Here is a 15,707-nt window from a genome sequence, read left to right on the forward strand (position 1 = left end):
GGCCCAAGCGCGCGGCCAGGTCCATCAGCAAGCAGACCAGTTTAGATGTTTGATTTTGTTCCCACCGCATGCCCTGCGCCCTGCAGCCAGGCATCCCCAGTGTAAAATGTGCTGCGTGGTTTTCACACGCCATGAGAGCTGCCTATGGTTACTTTCACGAAACTATTCCCTGAGAACAGAAACTCCCCTGCAGCTGCTGTGGCCAGCACAGGCCGGGCCCAGCGTTACAGAGGCTGGCTCTGGCTGAGTTCATGACGACGTGCTAAGCTGGTGGTCCAAATATCAAGACTAATTTGTCGCTGTGCAATTGTGGAATGATTAAAGACTAGCCGATTTTAAGAATCTTAGACCTCTAAGCATAGCAAATGTACCTGATTTTCTTCTGGGTAAAAAGAGGAAAAAAAAAAAACAAAAAAAAAACACAAACCAGTGTGCTGGGGGAGGGACACGGCAGGGAGGAGGCAGACACGTACCAGAGTCATGATGCCCAGCCGGTCTACTTCCCGCGCCGGGCTGTGCGGCATCCTCCGGGGTGTGGATCGCCCGCTGCTGGGAGGGGAGGAGCCGGCGAGCGAGGAGGCGGGATACGGGGGGATGGAGCTCATTGATCTAAAACGACCAAGGTTGTCTAAGCTCCCGCTGCCCACCCTGCTCTCGATCTCCTCCGCCCGCTGCTCCGTGCTCTCCTTCTCCTCTTGGATCAACCTAAAATAGAATAAAACCTGTCACCTGCCTTTGTCAGCAGAGGAACGTGTCTGGACAACAAATTTGGGCTTGCATTCTGTGTCACGATTAGCAAATTCCAGGAGCACTTGCTTAATTAACATCTCAGCAAAAAGGTTTGACTTTCCCTCTTCTGAATATTCTCAAACTTAGAATAACTTATCACTGAGTCTTACAAAGTGGCCCCGATCATTCACGCTTGATTTCACTTCTTTACTCTAACATTCTGATGGGGCCGGCGCAGCAAGTCTCCCTGTGAGGGGGTATCTGAGGTTGACAACCTTCACCTTCCCTGCTCTCAGGGCAGAGAGGCACGCCAGTGCCTCAAGCCTTTTCCACCGGGAATCGGGAACTCTGCACAGTCAAAACAGCCATTCACGAACAAGCTGGAGTTCCTAAACACAAGTCTCCAGACCAGATGAAGGGCTGAGTTGATCTTTTTTTTTTTAAGGTTGTATCTGAACAAACGCATCACTTGATGAGGTTCTCCACCAGCTTCGTGTGAGTTTCTGGATTCATGTCAATTGTGCTACATTAATCTATAGTTCACGGTTACTGCTCTTCTCCCCTAATGTGCAGTGGAAGATTTTATATAGCAGTTTAAATACTTGATTATGCAAATAATTTTCATATTAAAATACAAAATTCTTACAGGTCGTCACCTCTCCAGTTTCACTTCTACTTGTACATCCTGAAAGTTTTTCACTGTTGATAACAAGTTGATGGACAGAATTTACCACTTCCATCAAGTCAACTTGTTGCATAAGGAAAAATCACTTTTACCTGACAACATGCGGTAAAAATAAAAATATTAATATATAACCGTTCCCTAGTTCCTGCGGGGACGGGGAAGACACCTCTCTGAGCCCGTCTGTGCTCAAACACGGCCCACGAGCAGTCCGTCTACAGCGTAAGAAGTGCAGGCGGCACCACCTGCATTTGCTGGCTGTGCCGCTCACCCCTGCCGTCCCCCAGAGCCCCCGCGCTCGGCCGACAGGAACGGGCACCTCGGCCTGGGCTGACGTGACTAGAACAATCTGAGCAGCAGCCCTGCTGGGTCCTGCTCAGGGTCACCGGTCTGTGGCCACTCTGGACGTGGACCCGGGACAGGGGCACGGCTGTGCGGGTGTGGCCCAGGCAGGCCTCGGGGCCCCCGGCCACCCGGCTGCACCCAGACCCAAGGCCCCCTGCTCACCACCAGGCGGGCCTTCGGATTCTATCCCGCTTTGTAAACTGTTACAACTGCCAAGACAGTGTCTAAAGAAAACATCTTAAATATACTGATGAGATAAGAAAAACTCAAACACACGTCCTTGCACCACTGTCCTACAACAAGCTAATTTTCACGCTGTGTTAACTTAAAAAGGAAAATGCAGATCTGAGTGGGAATTTGCCAACCCCAAAACCCCAGCGTTTCTGTCCAGGTGGCTTTTCACACTGGGACGTGGGAAGCTCCGAGGGACACACGAGGGTGAACCCTCGGTGCTGGCGGGCGCACGGGCCGCAGGGGATACCGCCTCGGCATCTCGCCCACCTTGGGGTTCAGAGCTGGGAGGGACACCCCACGGTCCCCCACACGGAGTGCGGCCACCACACTGGACAGAGCGCCCTGGAGGACTGAACTCTATCATCAAGGGCGAGCACGGAACTGAAAATTTTGAACTGAAAATTCCTGAAGCAGACCCGCAATCGGTTTTCTTCCTTTGGATGCTCAGACTTCTCTGAAGACAAGACAGCTCCGCAGAGGAGCCAAGTCTCCGGGGCGCTGGGCTCGGGTGCACCCACCGGATCTCTTTGTTGATGGCGTCCAGCTGCTCCTGGAGCATCATGGCCAGAGTCTGGGCATCGGCCTGCCCGCTGGGGGATAGCAGAGCGGCAGAGCTGAAGGGCGTGGCCCCGTCGCCCTCGCCGTCAGACACGTCCACATCGCTCTCGAACGCCTGGGCCACGTTGGCCAGCACGCTGGCCTGCTGTGCGCGCTCCCAGTCCTGCTCATTCAGCGTCTGCACCTGGGCACGAGAGGACCGCGGCTCGTCAGCAACATTCGGGGCGGCTCACGGGGATCAGGAACAGAACACAAGTTTACATGGAAGCCCTGACTGTGGATAAACAGGCCATGCTTATGAGACACTGCCATCTCTTAAGCAAGCAGTACTGAAGAAATGGGAGGAGAGAAGCCAGCTCTCATATGGCCTGGTTACATTCAGGTCTTAGTGTGGACGGGAGGCAACCAATCCTATGAGGTTATTCACAAGAGAGGGCTGATGGAGTTAGAGACAAAAACCGAAAATTAAAAACTACATCCGTGCCACCACCAGCCGGGCTGAAGGAAAGTAAGAAAAGAAAATCCTTCAGCTCCGCAGCCGCTGGGTCCACCTCGGCGGTCATCACTTGGACTAGTTCCCCGAGAAGCACAGTCCTCAAGGGTTCCCAACCCTCCGTTTTCCGGGCTGAACACGTGTAGACAGGGGCGAGCGGGGGCAGCCAGGGGACGGGATGGACAGCTCCCCGCGCTCTCCTCCCGGGTCACAGGCACTCGGGCCGTCCTGGGGGCTGGCCCCTCACGCCGCAAGGCAGCTCTGTCATCAGAGACGCACGGGAGAGTGCCTGCTGGGGCCGTGCCGCCTGCCCGCTCCCACAGCTCACACCCTTCTCTGCCTACGGGTTCACCCCCATCAGCTCGGGCAGCACGTCCTCTCCCTTCTCCGGCCTTAAAATCACACCACGGGAACCAGCAGATTCCTCCTCCAGGGCTCCCTGCAGCGCCCACCGCAGCCTCTGAGAGCTCCCCGGGAGTGGCCTCTACTGTACCCCTCCCGCCTGGTCTCTGCAAGCAGGCGGTGTGCCCACCCTGCAGAGCAGCTCCCCGGGGGCTCCGAGGACCCCGTGTTACCAAGCCCCCTCCCCACCCCTCCGTGTCTCTCCCCCGGCTCCAGGCGCCCCCCCCCCCCCCGGGGCTCTGCCTCAGTCCCTTGCGCCCCTTCTCAAGCTCGGAAGGTGGGGTGCCCCCCGGCCCTACCCTTGGATCCCATCTCTCTCCATGGGCACCTGCCTGATGACTTTATCTTGCTCGTGCCTTTAAACACCATCTGTATGCCCATGACCCCAGTCCACCTTGAGCTGAGTGAGTTCTCTCCTGGATCCAGGCCGGACTACTCAGCTGCTGACCTGACATGTCCCCTGGACAGGCCCGTCCACCTCCACAGGGCCCTCCTCACTGCAGGAAACACGCTCCGGCCTCGAGCTGCTCAGCCCTGAGCCCGGGTCCTCCCTGATGCAGCCCTCTCTCCCTTGTCCCCACTGGCTAACACGACCCTTGATCTATCTCCGAGTGGCTACTTCTCTTCCCGCCTCCGGGCCTCTGGTTCAAGGTCACCCTCCCGGGGTCACCTCGCTGACGACCCTGCTCACACACAACCGTCCCCTCCTCCTCGGACAACGGGCACTCTGGTCCCCTCTCCCTGCTCATTACTGTCCAGCAGGCTGCGCGGGTTTAAAAACATGTCCACAAGTTCTTCCATCCTCCTCCCTTCAAGAGGCAGAGGGGGCAACTCCTGCTCAGCTCCTGAGCGAGGCAGGACTTCGCAGCTCACTCTTGCAACAGAAGTGAAGGTGTGCGGCTTCCGGGACTGGGGCGCAAAAGGGCCCGGGCTCCACCCTGCGCTCTCGCTCTCAGGGGGCATTCAGAGGAGGGCCAGGCCACGCAGAGGCCCCCGCCAGCCAGGTGAGTCTGCGAGCCTGCCATCCAGCCCTGGGGGCCTTCCCACGTCTGCCCCCTCAGGAGGCCCTGACTCGGCTACAACGCATAGAAACTGTGGACTGTGACCTGCTCCCCGAGACGTCACTGAGCTTTGCGGTGAATCGTTACATAGATCAAGAACACACACGGTTTTTAAGTCACTGCTGGGGTCCTAGTTCCGACGATGTCTGGCCTAAACTAGCTGCCCACTGAACGTGGAAGCTCAAAACACAGAGAAAATACATGCCATGAATGAGGCGAAAATACGAAGGCACTTAAACTTCCAATGAGAATTCTTCTCACTAAAACATGAGGGATGTATGGATCCATTTACTCGCACAATGATCTCAAAACTGTGCTAGCTAGCACTGTGTTGGGCCTCACAGTGAGCCATAAGTTATCAAAATTGGTTCTTTAAAATAAAAAAAAACCATGCCTTAAAAGTAAACTCTTAGCCAGAAAAAGGAAAATGGGAAGACGTAAAGCGATCTACCGACACTTGGTTCCAAACCCCTGTCAGGACCCCAGTGCAGGGCAGGTGCCCCCCAGGGATGGGCGGCGGGGGGGGGGGGGGCTCGCCTTGGACGGCTCGTCGCGCAGCGCTGCCAGCCGGCCTTTCTGGGGGCGCCGCAGGACCGCTGCGCCACCGAAGGAGTCTGCCGGCCCGTCGGCCACAGGGAACCGGAAGTCCGGGACGCTGCCCAGGTGCGGTCGGCTGGAACACACAGGAAAGAAGAGCGCTGTCAGGAGAAGAGAGCTCGCTCTGTCAGTCAAGCCAGAGCCTGTCCATTGGAAAATCGGCAACTTCACAGAAAAGGGGCCCCGGGGCGGCCACTGCCCTCCTGGCTCGAACAGCAGCAGGCCGCCCGCTGCCCCGCCAACACTCAGGTCTCAGCGCCGCCAGCTGAGAAGCCCCCACATGCGGGGAAGGCAGTGCTGACACAAGGGTGTGGTTGGCTGCCCGGGGCTCGGGGCCCGCCGTTCCCCCGGAGCCCGCCCTCAGGTCCCGGGGCGGGCCTGCACCTGCTCCGCGGGTTCCTGGGCACCCGCACCCCCCTCCAGCCCGTGCCTGCTCTGCCCTCCACCTCCCGTGTGACGTCCGCAGACCACAAACACCCGTCTCCCTGGAACAACGTCTGTCCCGCTCTCAGCCCTTCTAACGGCGCCTCAGATAGCCCACAGCACGAAGCCCTCGGACCCACAGCTCAGAGCTGAGCCGCGCGGTGTTTCCCAGGAGATGCAAGTCTGGAACCTCCCAGAGCCACACTTGTCTTCCCTCCTTTCTCGCCTCCCTCCTAATGGAACCACTCCTTTCTCTGCTCAACTTCTACCACAGCACACTTGGGAATCGGGTGGGAGCTCCGACACAGTCCCGCCTGGGACTGCAGACACTCGCGGGTCCTCTGAAGGCCACAAAGGCCTCCAGGTTGGGTCGCCCCCATCACCTCCCAGTCCCCTCGCGGAGTGCAGCCTCTGTCTCTCTCCCCCTCCTCACCCAAGGCTCTTTCCTCCAGGAGGTCTCAGAGACAAGGTGACCAACTTCACTGGGAGGTCCTGCCAAATACACCGAGCCCGCCCTGCCTCTGAGCTAGGTTTCAGCCCCCACTCCCTGCCCCCGAGCCAGCCCGCCCTGCCCGCAAGCCCAGCCCCAAGGCTCCACCTTGCCACTGAGCCACTGACCCCTCAAGAGCAGCCTCCTGGAGACACCCCTCCCTCGCTCAGCCACTGCGGCCCCCTGTCTTCAGAGTGCAGTGGCCCCTCCTGCCCCGCGGCTGCCGCCTCTTCTCGGCTCTCTCTCTCACTGACACACAGGGGACTGGTGACTAGGCTTCTCCCTCTGAACCCCTAAGCGCGCCAGGCCTTCGGGTCCCAGCACCAGCGCCCGCCTCGTTACCCAAAGCCCCCAGAGCAGGAGTCTGTGTCCACCTCCTCTTCCTCCACCATCTACACAGTCCTCCTCACACTCACCTCGTCCACCCTGGGAGCAGGGGGTCTCCCCCTCTGATAGCACCAGCCCCGCACCCTGGGGGAGCTCTGCGGGCAAGGCTGCCCATGTCCCCCCCCACCCCGTCCTGCAGGGCATGTGCGCCCCCTGACCTCCACCCACCGTGGTTTCGGACACAGGGCCAGTTTCTGGCTCTGCCTCAGTCTGCAATGATATCCCTTTTCTCTAGAAGAAGGCTGGGCGCGGGCCCTGGACCATGAGGATCCCCTAAACACACAAACGCAGAAATATGCGTGTGGGCTCCAAACTATCTCCTAAGTCAGGATTCAAGCAGGAGTCAATTTCCTACAGATGAATGTCACCAGTTAAGCACTTTAATAACCTTTGCTAAAGTTTAAATCTCACTTGTGACCATTTTCCATGAAACAGCCAAAGAAAAATCTAAATACTTAGTAAAAATTACTATCCCTATAACAAGGAGTAAGAGAAAAAGGATGCTGAGTAATCTGCTGGCCTCATTCACAAGCTGGGTGATTCCTCCCATGGCAGCCAACCGCAAGTCATGTCTCAGTCTCCGTTCACGTAAAATGACTACAGGTCACTAACCTTTTGCGATTCTTAAGAAACACCAGTGTCACAGTCTGTCAGGCCCCTCAAATGAACACACCCAAATATCAGCTGGTCCGCCCCCCACTTCCAAACCTCCAACTCTGGTTTTGAGTTTTGTCAATACTGTGACCACCACTCTCCCTGGCACCTAGTTCGACCTTAAGGAACGATGCTTGTCTCTTCCCTCTCGCTGGCCACGAAGCTACAGGCTCCTTGAGGTGCGACCGTGAGCGACTCCCAGTCACACTGTCCGCAGAGCAGACGGGCCCTTGTCCCCCTCGGCAGCGCGGAGGGGAGCTGCCCGGGGGGCGCCCTACCCGTGGTGGAGGGGAGCCCCTCGCAGCCTCGTCTGCTCCAGTTCGGCTCTCAGGGTTTCCAGGTTTAGAATCAGCTGGTCCTACGAAACAGCAAATGACACAGTCTGAAACGCTTGCTTTCCAGATGTAAAATGATTTGCGCCAAAATGGGCCTAACAGCTTACGTTACTAGTTATCAACTCTGAACACTTTAATTCTGAGAAAATTTCCTCTAAGAGTCCCATAGCAAACATAAACACTCAAGAGCAATATTAAACTTATAAACCATAATGAATAAGAAGTTACATCTCAGCTGCAGAAAAGCTTCTGGAGGAAATATGGCAAGCCATCACCAGCGATGAAGTCTGTAGAGATAAGCTGGACTTGGGCCGGGGGTGGGGGGGTGCCAGGACTCCCTCTGCTGCCCTCGCCCCCTCATTGCTTTAAATGTCTCCACGGAGCTCACACTCACTCCTGGGCATTCCTCACACTCACTCCTCTGCACCCCACTCCACCTCCTCACGGGGTAAAACAAGTCACAAGGGCCAAGTTTCCGAGTCGCTCCACTCAGCCCAGCAGCTCTGGGCTGTGGCTGCGGCAGGCACTCGCCTTGTGTAGCCCGGAGCGCGAGAGACAGGCCGGTGCAGAGCTCGATGTGGAAACCACACGGAAGATGTCAAGACTCACGGTGAAAAACAGAACATAAAGCAGCCCGTTCATTTCTAGGAAATTTTAGATCGTATAGCGGCTCACGTTATCTTTCTGATGGACAGCACTGTCCATGTGAAAGGTACATGCTTTGTCTCAGCTTTCGGGTGAACCCAGAAAGGACTACTTGGAATTCTGAACCACACACAACGGCCACACACTCTAAATCCACCTATAATGCAAACACATTCAATGTTCAAAACCAGAAACGCCATACACGGTAGAGCAGTGGACGAGCCATAAAGAAGATGTAACTTAACTTCCGCTAAGCATCTGTAGTAACTGTAACAATGAACCCAGCTCAGTACAGCTCTTGACAAATTTCTGAATGATTTAGAGATTTAAGTACCTTGTCGTTTTGCATTTCTTCTAATTGCTTTTTTGCATTTTCAACTTCCCGTAGGAGAGAATTCTGAAAAAGATACAAACAGTGCTTTAGGGTCACTTCTCACAGACACTGGGTGGACCGCGGGACGGCTACACTTCTGTCTGATAGTGTCAAGCACCTGGGGATGAGTGGCAGGCCTTGCGCCCAGCGTGAGGTGCCTCTCCTCCTTTCCCGACTGATCTAGATACAAGGAGGCTGGGTCCCTGGGGTAAGTGAAACTGCTTTAAACGTGTTTTCAGCTTGTGCAGTTCAGTGGTCACTCAGGAAACTGGCGCAGGTTTCACATGCCAAATTCAAACCCAAGACAAAACTACCCCCACCTCAGGGCTGGCCCGCAGGTCAGGGTGAAGTGAGGGGCCTGCCCTGTGTGGTCTCTAGTGGGTTTTGTGGGGGAAGAACGTGCTGCAAACTTGTAGTGACCACTGGTCTCTCTCGAACAAGCGTCGCCCAAGCGCCAACCTCCGGGAAGGTTCTGGGCCTCGTCTTTAGGGCATTGGTGTAGCTGGGACAGGCTTTCACCAAACCTGAACCAGCCTGCTGCCCACTGAGATGCTCTGATGGAGGTTCGCAGACATTTTCCGAAGCAAATGGAAAGAGAGAAGGCTGGAGGTGGAATATGAGAATGCTTACTTTCAGTTGATTCAGTCTTCTCTATCACAGCATATAAAAGCTACTGAACTAAACTCATTGACCGGTTGCGTCGGGCCTCAGCTGCATCACACGGGGCCTCCTTTGCTGTGGCCGCCCCGCGGCATGCCAGCTCCCCAACCAGGGGTCGACCTGCATCCCTGAGCTTGCAGGGCAGGCTCTCAACCACCGTACCGCCAGGAAAGCCCCAGACATAAACTTCTAAGAAAGAAACAAAGGGTGACCTAGCAGAAAGGTGAGGGTGGGCCCAGCAGAAAGGTGAGGGTGGGCCCAGCAGAAAGGTGAGGGTGGGCCCAGCAGAAAGGTGAGGGTGGGCCTAGCAAAAAGGTGAGGGTGGGCCTAGCAGAAAGCCGGAGCACGGCGGCTGGCAACCTCAGGGCCAGCGGCGGATCCGGCTCACGGATGCTCTCTGCAAGGCTGCAGGCACACGGCTGTCTATTCCTTTATACACTGCCCGTGGACGCTGTTACGCTTACTGAGTAGCGTGAAGGGCTGCTACTCAGCTATTTGTAACCAGTAAAGACCGTCACTGTGGGGCCCTTTATGGGAACAGTTTTCCAACTCCTGACCTGGAGGTCCCACCCCGCCGCTGGCCCCCCGAGAAACCGGGCCAGGCTGGGCCGGGCCAGACGTGCCTCTCTGTAAAGCGGCCACGGGGCCAGCTCACCTTATCCTCCAGAGCAGCCATCCTCTCCTTCAGATGAAGCTGAAGCCTCTCGTTTGATTCGGACAGAAGCTTATCCACGGTATCTGATAAGCGTTTATTGTGTTCTTCATTCATTTTTTCTCTCTGCCTTGCCTAAAACAGGAAAAACAAAAACTCATCAATTTCAAGAACAAGTATGGTCATTATTTTAAAAGCACCGGGGAGCAGCAACGTGAGCAGCCTGTGCCCTGGCTCCCGAGGTGGTCCCCTCCCACAGCCCCCTCTGGGGGGCGCTGGAGCACCAGCAGAGCAGACGGGCAGGTGCAGAGGGCGGCAGGGACTTCACTTGCCAAAGGTCACTCCCAACGCTTCTGTTTGGCAGAGCACCTGGGGGACCTTACTGTCACCAGCCACTGCCTGTCGGAGGGGCTCGGGGAGCAAGCAGATTTATACTCAGAAACAAGCAGACTTTAAAGTGGATCGGCTTACACACACATTGGTGGAGGAATTTCCCAGTATAAAAACAGAAGCTTGAGTCTGGATTAAGGGGGTAAAATGAATTCAATTTATAAAGCAAAAGGTGAGAAAATTCATTTTGTAAAAAAAGCCCGTGGAGACAGACTTTCACATATTTTCTTTACACACTACATCACTTCACCTCTATGTGCTGACTGCTGCTGTTCAGTCAGTCGTGTCTGACTCTTTGTGACCCCATGGACTGCAGCACGCCAGGCTTCCCTGTCCCTATCTCTCAGAGCTTGCTCAAACTCATGTCCATCGAGTCAGTGATGCCATCCACCCATCTCGTCCTCTGTTGCCCCTTCTCCTCCTGCCTTCAATCTTTCCCAGGATCAGGGTCTTTTCCAATGAGTCAGTTCTTCGCATCAGGCATTGGAAAAAGCATTGGCAAAGTATTGCAGCTTCAGCATCAGTCCTTCCAATGAATATTCAGGACTGATTTCCTTTAGGATTGATCGGTTTGATCTCCATGCAGTCCAGGGGACTCTCAAGAGTCTTCAACACCTCAGTTCAAAAGCATCAATTCTTTAGCGCTCAGCGTTCTTTATGGTCCAACTCTCACATCCATACATGACTACTGGAAAAACCACAGCTTTAACTAGGTGGACCTTTGAAGGCAAAGTAATGTCTCTGGCTTTTTAACATGCTGTCTAGGTTGGTCATAACTTTTCCTCCAATGATAATTCATATTCAGTTCAGTTCAGCTGCTCAGTCGTGTCTGACTATGCGACCCCATGGACTGCAGCATGCCAGGCTTCCCTGTCCATCACCAACTCCCAGAACTTGCTCAAACTCAGGCCCATTGAGTTGATGATGCCATCCAACCATCTCATCCCCTGTTATCCACTCTCTTCCTGCCTTCAATCTTTCCCAGCATCAGGGTCTTTTCCAATATGGTAACTCATATTAAAAAACTAGAGACAATTACCTCAAGCAATTTTTAAATGTAAAAATAAAGTGGACAAGTCTGTGTTTTATAAAATGAACATCATGGAAAAGGAAATGGCAACCCACTCCAGTATTCTTGCCTGGAAAAGTCCATGGACAAAGGAGCCTGGCGGGCTGCAGTCCATGAGGTTACATGACTGAGCACGTGTGCACGAGGGTGGAGGGAGATGGGTTGGGAGCAATAAAGTGGTAGAACTGAAAAAAAAAAAAAAAATGAACATCAATTTCATGGTTTAAAAAGCTGTTTTAGGACCTACTGTATTAAAAAAAAAATGGAGAGAAGACAAAAGAATGATATATTTGAGATTGGCCCTGTGTTGGAAATTGCTGAAGCTAATTGATGGGTCATGGGTATTTATTATACTTCTTCCACTTTTGGGCATGTTTGAAGTTTTCCATCATAAAAAATTAAAAAACAATTATTTTCTGTTAAAATAGAACCTTCTCCAGCAACACAATTAAAAAGCATCAGTTCTTCAGCATTCAGCCTTCCTTATGGTCCAACTCTCACATCCATATGTGACTACTGAGAAAAAAAAACGATAGGTTTGACTATATGAACCTTTGTCTGCAAAGTGGTATCTCTACTTTTTAATATGCTGTCTAGGTTTGTCATAGCTTTCCAAGGAGCAAGCATTTTTTAATCTCATGGTTGTAGTCACCGTCTGCAGTGATTTTTGAGCCCAAGAAAATAAAACCTGTCACAGCTTCCACAACAAGGCATCGCCATTCACATATTTTTAAAACAAAAGTTTCCTTTGAATTGTCTTAGTCATAAACAGCATCCCTATCTCAACAGCTTCTGAGCAGCAGCTCTGAAAGTAAGGAAGCACGCCACTGATCAGGAGACGTTGAGCTCTCTGCCGAGGCGGGGAGGGCGCCTCACCGCGGGTCTCCTAATGGGAGTCAGAATCGCTGCCCCCGGGAGCCCACGTGTGACGCTCTGCAGTTCAGGCCCAAGAACACAGGTGCGGTGGGGAGAGTACTGACGCCTGAGGCTGGACCTGGGATCCCCCCTCCATTTCCTGGAGGGTCCACATCGACGTGTGACCAGCCCCTCCGGGAGACCTCTCTCAGGACTCGTTAATGCGAGCCTCCACCATCGCCCTTTCCTGATGCGCCTTCTGTCGCAGCACATCTGCGGTTCTCCTCCTGCCAGGGGCAGCCACCCAACACACACCGTGTCTGGACCAGCAGTCTGGCACGTGGGGCTCCAGCGCCTCCTCCAAGGCAAGCGGGCTGCACGCCTGGGCGCCATGCCTTCAGCTTCACGGGCCCCGGGCTGGCACCTCAGGTTTGTCTGAGGGGCACTCTAAGGCCCACCTGTACCCCGAGCAGCTTCCTGGACTGGCTGCTCAGAGCAACAAGCAGCCTCCTTGGACGTGGGGAACCCCAGGCCCCTGCCCACTGCCTATGGGCGACCACCTCTGGCCCTGCTCCTGAGGAGGCGGGTGCCCAGATCAGCAGATGGGGCCACACACACACACACTCGCCGGTAGACGGGGCGGCGGCCCAGACACGGCCTCCCCGCCGGCACACGCACCCGCTGCAGCTCCTGGTTCTTTTCCTCCAGCTGGGCCTCCATCTGCCGCAGCCTCTCCTCAATGTTGCCGTGCCTCTCCTCCGCCTGTCGGCCAAGAACAGCATCAGTCCCACTCGCAGCGACCCCGTCCTGACGGCACGCGGGCTATGACACGCGGGCTAGGACAGCAGGGGCAGCAAGCGGGCCGTGCTCTGTGCGGGCCCCTGGCCCCGGGTTCGCGGGGGGCACGCCCGCATGCCCGCTCAGCAGCCTGAGGGGTTCGCGTGTGATACGTGGGTGACGGAGGGTGCTGGTGACCGGCTCGTGGGAGATGTGCTCCCCCGCCCCGGGCCCCACATCCGCGGCCGCTGCGCCCCCTCCTCAGACTGCGTGTGGCGAGCCAGCGCGGGCAGCAGGCAGCGGCAAGCGCGGGACGCGCGAGGCACATCTTCTACCTTCCTAAGCTGGGAGGTAAGTTCGAACAGTTTAGCCTCCTTAGTGGCAGAGCTTCCGGAACACAAAAGGTCAGACTATAAGGCCGACCGGGGACAGACAGCAGAGATGCAGGGGGAGAGAAGAAACCGGGCCTTGAGAGGGAGATCACAGGCAGACGGGTGCCCCCTGGCGGCTGTCAGTGACCCTGCCAGGCGGGGTGGGGGGGTCTGCGAGCCCCTGACACTGCCCGGACGCTCCCGACAGCCGCGCCAGCACAGGCCCGGCCCGCCCCCTCCGTGCCCAGCCAGTGCCCACCGGCAGCACGGGGCCACGCCTTTCCCTCCAGAAGGACGGGGTGGCCGGCTGGCCGTGCGGACAACGCCCCCAGCAGCGCCACGTCTCCGGGACGCGGCCTCTCACCCACGGGCTCCTGGGGACAGTGAGCTGGGAGCAGGGCCCCGGGTCTGCTCGTGCCCCACCGTGACTTATTCAAAAGTGTGTCAATAAAGACTTAAGAGTCTCCTAAACGAGAATGGGATTTTCCTAGATCTGAGAAGAACTATCCTACTAGGGCTTTGAGCTGCTGACTGACTGAACTCCTGAGCAGCAGTGACTCGGAGCTGAAGTGGCCTGGGGACACAGAACACGGACAAAACGGAGGGAATTAACGTAGGGATGACACAGAAGCATGGACTGTCCGACACGCAGGGAGCACTCCCATCTCAGACGGGCAGCACGACCCCCGCACCCGCGTGGACTGAGCAGCAGGGGAAGGGGCATGGTGGGATAGCACGGGAACAGGCCTTCCCCGCGGCTGACCCCCGCGGACCCAGCGCGGCCACCCTCTGCGTGCACCCGCCCACCCCACCCCCGGCCACCAGGCCTGGCCCCTGCGGACCCAGAGCGGCGCCTTGGAGAGCGCGGCCACCCTCTGCCCCATCCCCCCCCACCCCCGGACCCAGAGCAGCACCTTGGAGAGCGCGGCCACCCTCTGCGCCAGCTCAGCCTCCACCTCTGGCAGCGTCTCCGCCCTCCGCAGCGTCTGCTGCAGCTTCTGCTCCGCCAGCTCCAGGCGCTCCTGCAACTGGCGGTTTTTATCCTCCGTCTGCAAAGTGAGAGCAGAGCATGGAAACGGCCGAGTTGCTGAGACAAAACCTAAACGCACGTGTCTACTGGATTAGTTCTGTTTCGGCAGCTGCGTCACGGTCAATTTTTCTCTCAGTGTTCCTGGGCTTGGTCTCAATGGGCAGAACACCTCCCGCCAGAGTATTTGCTTTTCCTAAACATCCCCAAAGAAGTCTTTAAAAAAAAAAAAGTTCTTCTATACTAAAGAAGATCAGCTTTCTGTAGAAGCTTATTCATTCTTGTTGACAAGTTAAGGGAAGAAAGTTTCAGTACTGACCCTTCTTAAAACATCACCAGAATCATTATTTGAAGGGAACCCTACTGACCACAGAGGGCCACGGGCATCTGAGCCAAAACACAGCTTCCATTTCCACTGAGATCCAGATCTGATACGTGTACCTGGTGAAATGCCAGTCAACTAATATTTGTAAACGCACCATTATTCTTTTAAAAGACCTACTTACTCTGAAAAACTTTCAATGTAGATAATTTAGATAGATTCTTTAAAAAAAAAAAAAAAAAGTTAAATTATCAAAAAGCTCAGGTTCCTGAGAGGTCAACGTTTGTTTCTAAGCAGTTTTCTTATTTTTTCTGTGTGCGTATTACTCTATGCACATACACAAACAATATGATATGCTTCAAAACCCTCAGAAAACAACAGCATATGGTATATAGTATTTTCTGATCTGCCTTTTACAGCCATTACTTTTTACATCGTAATGCTCTTAACTAGCATTCCACATCATAAATTTCAGTGGCTTTCTAGTATTTTATTTTTGTGGTGGGGCCAATGATACACTTTGGCACACACCAGGCAGACTCACTGTGCTTTGGAGCAGCCAGGTTTGGTTTTCCTGGTTGAGTCCTGATGATCTGAGACCCCACGGAAACAGGAGCGGGTGAGGCTCAGCAAACACAGGAGGTGCAAACCCTCCCAGTCTGGAGCACTGAACCTGCCCTCTGTCACAGGGACCCCGGTTCCCAGCAGGCAGCCGCTGTCATGAAGGTCCCTGCTGCTCTCTGCTCTTTCAGTAAAAGCACTAACGAGCCAACAGATCCACGTTCAACTAAGACAAGAGTCAGGCGTGGAATTCCACAGAATGGTTAATTCAAACCTGTAAGTTGCAGTCACCCCCAATTTTTAGAAAATGTATTTCCTTCCAATTCAGCTGATTTACCATGATGTACATCCACACTTGTGAACGCAGTACTTCAGGGTCATAAGAACTTTACACTGGGACTTGATTTCCAATGTGGGAGTCACATGAAACGGTCTTTACTTTCCTTCCTCAGTAACGCACTACTATAAAAGTCAGGTACAGTTCAGTAAAGGCCATTACCTGTCGATGCATAGAATCCTTATTTGCGATTTCATTTTCAAGTTTATCGTTGAGGTCGTGCACAGAGGTGGCTTCGCGCTGTGCGGCGAGGTAGCGTTTCTCAAGGGTAGTGATTC

General features: G+C 54.8%; 1 protein-coding gene across 2 annotated transcripts in view; it reads right to left on the reverse strand.

The window, feature by feature from the left end:
• Positions 1-15,707, reverse strand: part of PPFIA1 (PTPRF interacting protein alpha 1) — an 81,642-nt gene that overhangs the window by 25,425 nt on the left and 40,510 nt on the right. For both annotated transcript variants that reach the window (XM_061161534.1, XM_061161543.1), the window contains exons 8-16: positions 15,592-15,707; positions 14,097-14,231; positions 12,713-12,796; positions 9,724-9,855; positions 8,370-8,432; positions 7,334-7,413; positions 5,042-5,177; positions 2,509-2,732; positions 474-705 (exon numbers count right to left, since the gene is read on the reverse strand). The exon at positions 15,592-15,707 is cut by the window's right edge and continues 31 nt beyond it. In XM_061161534.1, coding sequence (XP_061017517.1) covers positions 474-705; positions 2,509-2,732; positions 5,042-5,177; positions 7,334-7,413; positions 8,370-8,432; positions 9,724-9,855; positions 12,713-12,796; positions 14,097-14,231; positions 15,592-15,707 — 1,202 coding nt within the window. The remainder of the gene's footprint in view (positions 1-473; positions 706-2,508; positions 2,733-5,041; positions 5,178-7,333; positions 7,414-8,369; positions 8,433-9,723; positions 9,856-12,712; positions 12,797-14,096; positions 14,232-15,591) is intronic.

This window comes from Dama dama, chromosome 2 (genome assembly GCF_033118175.1).
Source record: "Dama dama isolate Ldn47 chromosome 2, ASM3311817v1, whole genome shotgun sequence".
Classification (NCBI taxonomy): Eukaryota; Metazoa; Chordata; class Mammalia; order Artiodactyla; family Cervidae; genus Dama; species Dama dama.